At 37.1% G+C, this 9,194-nt stretch overlaps 1 protein-coding gene across 1 annotated transcript in view; it reads right to left on the minus strand.

Annotated features, from left to right (window-relative positions):
* The window catches only part of FBLN5 (fibulin 5), a 43,877-nt gene extending 35,090 nt beyond the window's left edge, over nucleotides 1–8,787 (minus strand). The window contains exon 1 of the mRNA XM_044272419.1: nucleotides 8,503–8,787. Within this exon, the coding sequence (XP_044128354.1) occupies nucleotides 8,503–8,516 (14 nt within the window). The 5' untranslated portion in view covers nucleotides 8,517–8,787. The remainder of the gene's footprint in view (nucleotides 1–8,502) is intronic.
* Between the last annotated feature and the right edge of the window lie 407 nt (nucleotides 8,788–9,194).

Consider the following 9,194-nt stretch of genomic DNA (forward strand, 5'->3'; position numbering starts at 1 on the left):
GCTTCAGCAGTCACGTGCTCCACTTCAACAAAACGTTGATACCAGCGAACCACGGTGATGAAGAGCTGGCCAATACGAGCCCCTATAATCCGTATACTACGTTAGTCTTGGCTGCTGGGAGTCCTTGGATGGCGCCTGCAGGGTAGTCGCCAACTGGTGGGGTAAACTGGAGAAGAGCAAGTACCAGAGGAAAGCAGGAAAAACCAAAAACAAGAAAAAACACCCTAGCCGAATGAGAACCTAAGATTGTAGAAGCTGAGAAGGGTTAATCCAGGAGAGGACAACACGTACAGAAATGGACGTCAGGCAATCCGGGGTTAAATGAGTACTAAAGCAAAATCGCATATAAGTCGGGTCAAGTCCAATTCACAAGAAAAGCACAAAGGGCACTGGGCGCTCGGACTGGTCAGCAGGACTCATGCCCATGCATCTGCGCACACAAGACCTGGTAATCCCAAAACCGCTGCTAGAAGAATGAAGTGGCATCTAGCCAAGATGGACGCTGCTGGACTGCGTCTAGGTAATACTGGTGAAATGTCCCATGTGGCAGAAATTAAGCAAACGTAGAAAAGGAACACATCAGTAAAAATAAATCTGTAGAACGTTGTGGGAACCTGCTCTTGCCTATACCCCATATACAACAAAGCAATACCCATAACCCAGTTAAATGCATGATGGTTCCTGTCCAGTCCGCACCATACAGCCTGGGTTTTTAACTATAGGACAAGGATCAGCAACCTCCGGCACTCCAGCTGATCTGAAACGACAACTCCCAGAATCTTCCTTTCACTTCTATGGAAGTTACAAGAACAGCCAAGAAAGTGTGCATGCTGGGAGTTGTAGTTTCACAGCAGCTGGAGTGCCGAAGGTTGCCGACCCCTGCTATAGGAGGTTGCAGCAACAATGCTCCAAATTCTTGCAATACAGTTACCCCTGACACATTGGACACCTCCCCCCCTCGTTATCGACCACCAGAGACCCAGACAGATCTGGATAGTGGACTCCACATCTCCTCTACCCTGGTCACAGGGCAGCTCTGGACCGCACTGATGCCAGTAACAGACGCGATGCGGATTGTTCTGCCAGTTCACGCTTAATGAAACATTTTTCTTGGCTTCCAGCGCCGGGGTCTCTGGGAGAGGAAAGGCCTTAAGTTATATTACATTAATGTGTGGAAAAACCACAGGAAAAATCCCAATAAATTTTCCTTTCAATTCATCAAGCAGAGGTTACCAGCCGCCTACATCAGCAGGGACAGTCGTATAGTCTAGGTATCTGAGGACACAGGGGTAAGGGAAGTTCTGATGTCACCTATCACGGGGTGACTGCTCTATGATGACCATTTATACTTTAGGGATTTAGAAACTTTCCAGTCCACTATGAAGAATAAGGTGAATTTATAACACTGTCCCCTATGTACAAGACTATAACTACTATAATACTGCCTCCTATGTACAAGACTATAACTACTATAATACTGCCTCCTATGTACAAGACTATAACTACTATAATACTGCTCCTATGTACAAGAATATAACTACTATAATACTGCTCCTATGTACAAGAATATAACTACTATAATACTGCCCCTATGTACAAGAATATAACTACTATAATACTGCCCCTATGTACAAGAATATAACTACTATAATACTGCTCCTATGTACAAGAATATAACTGCTATAATACTGCTCCTATGTACAAGAATATAACTGCTATAATACTGCTCCTATGTACAAGAATATAACTGCTATAATACTGCCTCTATGTACAAGAATATAACTGCTATAATACTGCTCCTATGTACAAGAATGTAACTACTATAATACTGCCCCTATGTACAAGAATGTAACTACTATAATACTGCCCCTATGTACAAGAATGTAACTACTATAATACTGCTCCTATGTACAAGAATATAGCTACTATAATACTGCTCCTATGTACAAGAATATAGCTACTATAATACTGCTCCTATGTACAAGAATATAACTACTATAATAATGCTCCTATGTACAAGAATATAACTACTATATTACTGCTATGTACAAGAATATAACTACTATATTACTGCTATGTACAAGAATATAACTACTATAATACTGCTCCTATGTACAAGAATGTGTAACTACTATATACTGCTCCGATGTACAAGAATAACTACTATAATACTGCTCCTATGTACAGAATTAACTACTATAATAATGCTCCTATGTACAAGAATATAACTACTATAATACTGCCCTATGTACAAGAATATACTACTATATACTGCTCTATGTACAAGAATGTAACTACTATAATACTGCTCCATGTACAAGATATAACTACTATAATACTGCTCCTATGTACAAGAATATACTACTATAATACTGCTCCTATGTACAAGAATATAACTACTATAAAATGCCTCCGATGTACAAGATATAATCTACTTAATAATGCTCCTATGTACAAGATATAACTACTAAATACTGCTCTATGTACAAGAATATAACTACTATAATACTGCCTCCTATGTACAAGAATATAACTACTATAATACTGCCTCTATGTACAAGAATATAACTACTAGAATACTGCTCCTATGTACAAGAGATATAACTACTATAATACTGCTCCTATGTACAAGAATATAACTACTATAATACTGCCTCCTATGTACAAGAATATAACTACTATAATACTGCCCGCTATGTACAAGATATAACTACTATAATACTACCTATAATACTGCTCCTATGTACAAGAATATAACTACTATAATACTGCCCTCCTATGTACAAGAATATAACTACTATATTACTGCTCCTATGTACAAGAATATAATTCCTATTATACTGCCTCCTATGTACAAGACATTAACTACTATAATACTGCCTCCTATGTACAAGAATATAACTACTATAATACTGCCGCATAGGGCATAGCTACTAGATACTGCATCTATGCAAGAATATAACTACTAGTACTGCTCCTAGTTACAAGAATAGAACTGCTATAATACTGCCCTCCTATGTACAAGAAATATAACTACTATAATACTGCTCCTATGTACACAAGAATATAACTACTATAATACTGCTCCTATGTACAAGAATATAACTACTATAATACTGCTCCTATGTACAAGAATATAACTACTATAATACTGCCTCCTATTTACAAGAATGTAACTACTATAATACTGCTCCTATGTACAAGAATATAACTACTATAATACTGCTCCTATGTACAAGAATATAGCTACTATAATACTGCTCCTATGTACAAGAATATAACTACTATAATACTGCTCCTATGTACAAGAATATAACTACTATAATACTGCTCCTATGTACAAGAATATAACTACTATAATACTGCTCCTATGTACAAGAATATAACTACTATAATACTGCTCCTATGTACAAGAATATAACTACTATAATACTGCTCCTATGTACAAGAATATAACTACTATAATACTGCTCCTATGTACAAGAATATAACTACTATAATACTGCTCCTATGTACAAGAATATAACTACTATATACTGCTCCTATGTACAAGATATAACTACTATAATACTGCTCCTATGTACAAGAATATAACTACTATAATACTGCCTCCTATGTACAAGAATATAACTACTATAATACTGCTCCTATGTACAAGAATATAACTACTATAATACTGCTCCTATGTACAAGAATATAACTACTATATACTGCCTCCTATGTACAAGAATATAACTACTATAATACTGCTCCTATGTACAAGAATATAACTACTATAATACTGCTCCCTATGTACAAGAATATAACTACTATAATACTGCCTCCTATGTACAATAATATAACTACTATAATACTGCTCCTATGTACAAGAATATAACTACTATATTACTGCTCCTATGTACAATGAGTTACTCCTATGTACAAGAATATAACTACTATAATACTGCTCCTATGTACAAGAATATAACTACTATAATACTGCTCCTATGTACAAGAATATAACTACTATAATACTGCTCCTATGTACAAGAATATAACTACTATAATACTGCTCCTATGTACAAGAATATAACTACTATAATACTGCTCCTATGTACAAGAATATAACTACTATAATACTGCTCCTATGTACAAGAATATAACTACTATAATACTGCCTCCTATGTACAAGAATATAACTACTATAATACTGCCTCCTATGTACAAGAATATAACTACTATAATACTGCTCCTATGTACAAGAATATAACTACTATAATACTGCTCCTATGTACAAGAATATAACTACTATAATACTGCTCCTATGTACAAGAATATAACTACTATAATACTGCTCCTATGTACAAGAATATAACTACTATAATACTGCTCCTATGTACAAGAATATAACTACTATAATACTGCTCCTATGTACAAGAATATAACTACTATAATACTGCTCCTATGTACAAGAATATAACTACTATAATACTGCTCCTATGTACAAGAATATAACTACTATAATACTGCCTCCTATGTACAAGAATATAACTACTATAATACTGCCTCCTATGTACAAGAATATAACTACTATAATACTGCTCCTATGTACAAGAATATAACTACTATAATACTGCCTCCTATGTACAAGAATATAACTACTATAATACTGCCTCCTATGTACAAGAATATAACTACTATAATACTGCTCCTATGTACAAGAATATAACTACTATAATACTGCCTCCTATGTACAAGAATATAACTACTATAATACTGCTCCTATGTACAAGAATATAACTACTATAATACTGCCTCCTATGTACAAGAATATAACTACTATAATACTGCTCCTATGTACAAGAATATAACTACTATAATACTGCTCCTATGTACAAGAATATAACTACTATAATACTGCTCCTATGTACAAGAATATAACTACTATAATACTGCTCCTATGTACAAGAATATAACTACTATAATACTGCTCCTATGTACAAGAATATAACTACTATAATACTGCTCCTATGTACAAGAATATAACTACTATAATACTGCTCCTATGTACAAGAATATAACTACTATATTACTGCTATGTACAAGAATATAACTACTATAATACTGCTCCTATGTACAAGAATATAACTACTATAATACTGCCTCCTATGTACAAGAATATAATTACTATAATACTGCCCCCTATGTACAAGAATATAATTACTATAATACTGCCCCCTATGTACAAGAATATAACTACTATAATACTGCTCCTATGTACAAGAATATAACTACTATAATACTGCCCCCTATGTACAAGAATATAACTACTATAATACTGCTCCTATGTACAAGAATATAACTACTATAATAATGCCTCCTATGTACAAGAATATAACTACTATAATACTGCTCCTATGTACAAGAATATAAACTACTATAATACTGCTCCTATGTACAAGAATATAACTGCTATAATACTGCTCCTATGTACAAGAATATAACTACTATAATACTGCTCCTATGTACAAGAATATAACTGCTATAATACTGCTCCTGTGTACAGGAATATAACTACTATAATACTGCTTCCTATGTACAAGAATATAACTACTATAATACTGCTCCTATGTACAGCAATATAACTACTATAATACTGCTCCTATGTACAAGAATATAACTACTATAATACTGCTCCTATGTACAAGAATATAACTACTATAATACTGCTCCTATGTACAAGAATATAACTACTATAATACTGCCTCCTATGTACAAGAATACAACTACTATAATACTGCCATGTACAAGAATATAACTACTATATTACTGCTATGTACAAGAATATAACTACTATAATACTGCCTCCTATGTACAAGAATATAACTACTATAATACTGCCTTCTATATATAAGAATATAATATGGACCGGTCGTCCAGTTATTAGGACCATGCTGTCGGCTCAGCTGTGTACACTGGAAATTATTTTCTGGGTCTCTCGGGGGCGGCCGCTCTTAGTTCTGTCTGTTCTCTCTCTCTAATTCCTTACTTTCTTCTTCTGCGTGGACACACCAATCTTTTTTCCTCCCCCAGAATCTTAGATCTTCTCTCGCTCTGCACAGTCTCCATTCACCTGTGTTTTATAATTACTTCATTCTCTCAGTGCACAGGTCTCTGATGATGCCACCTGCAGCTCCCTATCTGTTGTGATACTACAACTCTCAGCATTCAGATATAGGAACCATGATGAAATCCTGCAATTCTGTATCTCCCAACCTGCGCTGATCTCACCTCAGTGTTACTTTCCAGGGCCCATAATTATTAATGCATAAGACAGGGATGCCCAACCTGCGGCCCTCCAGCTGTTGCAAAACTACAACTCCCAGCTTGCCTGCACAGTCTACAGCTATCAGGACATGTTGGGAGTTGTAGTTTTGCAACAACTGGAGGGCTGCAGGTTTGGTATCCCTAGCATAAGAAAAGGTTCTGCAACTTTCAAACACAATTTGTATTTTAATTCATAACAATTTTCAAGATCTGTGCTTGCTGTCAGTGAAGGTTTACTTTCTGGTTTACATCCAGATGCAAAAAAAACATCCCTAACACTTCCAACTGATGCAGGCTTGCTACAGGAGAGAGCTCTGATACAAATATAACTAGCGGAAGACTCTGTTCTCAATCACTGACAGCAAGCAGGAACACAGTCCATCAGAAAGATTCACAATTACATGTTATTTACGTCACACTGCTCTGTAGTAGTATTTGTGAGGGGCCCAGCAGGGGGAGGGTTAAGGATTTGGTTTATACTAGGGAAGTGTGGGATGACGACGATGATCCGCAGAATGTGTGTGAAGTGCGACTTTCTGCGGGTGATGGAGACATGCAATGTACTTTACAGATGTGTGGTAAGATGGAGCAGGGGGAGGGAGGAGGTGCACCATGGTTGCTTGCTGTGGTACTACAACTCTTAGCATTTCCTACCAGTTTGCCAAACACAGATGTAAAACGGTTCATGCTCACACAGCCAGGAAGATGGCGGCTTTTCAGAAATGGGTTAAAAAGCTGGTAAAGTCTATTGTCTTAAAGGGGTGCTGTCATTTTTATTTTAGAAAGAAAAATATTGAAGTACAGTAGGTATTACACACTGACTATTGAAAATCAATGGAAAGGGCCATGTCCCCCAAAGAGGTGGGTGCACACTGTCCTGGCTAATACATGAGGATCATGACTGAGGAGGGGCCCCCGTCCATTAAGACTGACGGTGCATTGCTTTTGAAATCTGATTGTACAAATCAAATCTTCATTAACAGTGGAGTCACTGTGTACATACATTACATTACTTATCCTGAGTTACATCCTGTATTATACTCCAGAGCTGCACTCACTGTTCTGCTGGTGCAGTCACTATGTACGTACATTACTTATCCTGAGTTACATCCGGTATTATACTCCAGAGCTGCACTCGCTATTCTGCTGGTGGAGTCACTGTGTACATACATTACTTATCCTGTACTGATCCTGAGTTACATCCTGTATTATACTCCAGAGCTGCACTCACTATTCTGCTGGTGCAGTCACTGTGTACATACATTACTTATCCTGTACTGATCCTGAGTTACATCCTGTATTATACTCCAGAGCTGCACTCACTATTCTGCTGGTACAGTCACTGTGTACATACATTACTTATCCTGAGTTACATCCCGTATTATACTCCAGAGCTGCACTCACTATTCTGCTGGTGCAGTCACTGTGTACATACATAACTTATTCTGTACTGATCCTGAGTTACATCCCGTATTATACTCCAGAGCTGCACTCACTATTCTGCTGGTGCAGTCACTGTGTACACACATTACATTACTTATCTTGTACTGATCCTGAGTTACATCCTGTATTATACTCCAGAGCTGCACTCACTATTCTGCTGTCCCAACCAAAGTTAAATTCACATGTTTTCAGGCTTCCTGGGTGTTGATGAGCAGCTCTGAATATGAATTTATAATACTAGGTAAAATAAATCAAATTTGATTTAAAAAAAAACAGCAAAAAAGATCTTGAATGTTCACATAGATGTATTATAATCATTTACATTAGTGCAGCAGTTACACTCCTCTGAGTAATTCTACAAAGTATAACTAGTAAACCCAGAAACGACACAGACCAAAACCAGTGAATAAATCAGAAAAAAAAAAAAAAAAAAAATCGAACAATCCCCGTTTGCCCGTACTGGTGCAGATCCTGATAGGGGAGGTCTTCATTAGTTTATTAATTTTCTAATTTATTAAAATAAAAAGTAATAAAATATAAATATTATAATAAATGTATAATTTGCTTCTTAATGAAAATAAATAAACTTTCTTGGTTTTTCTTAGAGGGCAATTAACCTCTAAACACCACACGTTTCAGCCCCTGAACAGGTTTTAGTCCCCACAATAGGGTGTCGCGATACACCTAGACCTGGGACGTGGGCACCAGACCCCCATCACCCGGCGGGGCTAGAAGGGAAATCATGGACTTTACCTGAAGTTGAGCATAGTAAGGGATGGTGGATGCCCGGGGTCCGGGAATCAGAAGCTGAGGGGGTCTCTTTCTCTCTCGGAGGGAGCGGAGGGTGATGTCAGTCCTGCAGCCGCCCCATGCACACTGCAGCGAGCTCTGGGGGTGCACCTGGTTCAGCTTAGCCCCGCACTGTAATTCTGCATTAGACCAATTGCAGGAGGAATGTAAGAAATGAGCTCTTCATTTTCGGAGTATGCTAAACAATGCAAATAGGGGCCTCGTCTGAGACAGATGGTTCTGATTAGTCAGTTCACCAACTGGCCAGACTCCTCACAACAATCTTGGGGTGACTGCCAAATAAAAAGGAAGAAGGGGGGGTAAGGTTATACACATTAACCCTTTGCCTGCAGTGAATGGCTCTTGTTTTGGATTTTTCCATGTAAAAAATAAAAGCAAAAATACAAAAGTAAAATGCAGAAATCAAAAGTAAAAAAAAAAGATACAATGTACTAATAAAATGGGTTTTCTCAGTCCAGTAAATGGCATTGATCATGTAGATAAAAAGTTAATACAAGGCACTTACTAATGTATTGCGATTGTCCATATTGTCTCCTTTGCTGGCTCGATTCATTTTTCCATCACGACTCGTTTCCACGACCACCATATAATCCAGCAGCGGTGGTCGTGCTGGCACATTACAGGAACAAGTGCCA

This window comes from Bufo gargarizans, chromosome 11, assembly GCF_014858855.1.
Source record: "Bufo gargarizans isolate SCDJY-AF-19 chromosome 11, ASM1485885v1, whole genome shotgun sequence".
Classification (NCBI taxonomy): Eukaryota; Metazoa; Chordata; class Amphibia; order Anura; family Bufonidae; genus Bufo; species Bufo gargarizans.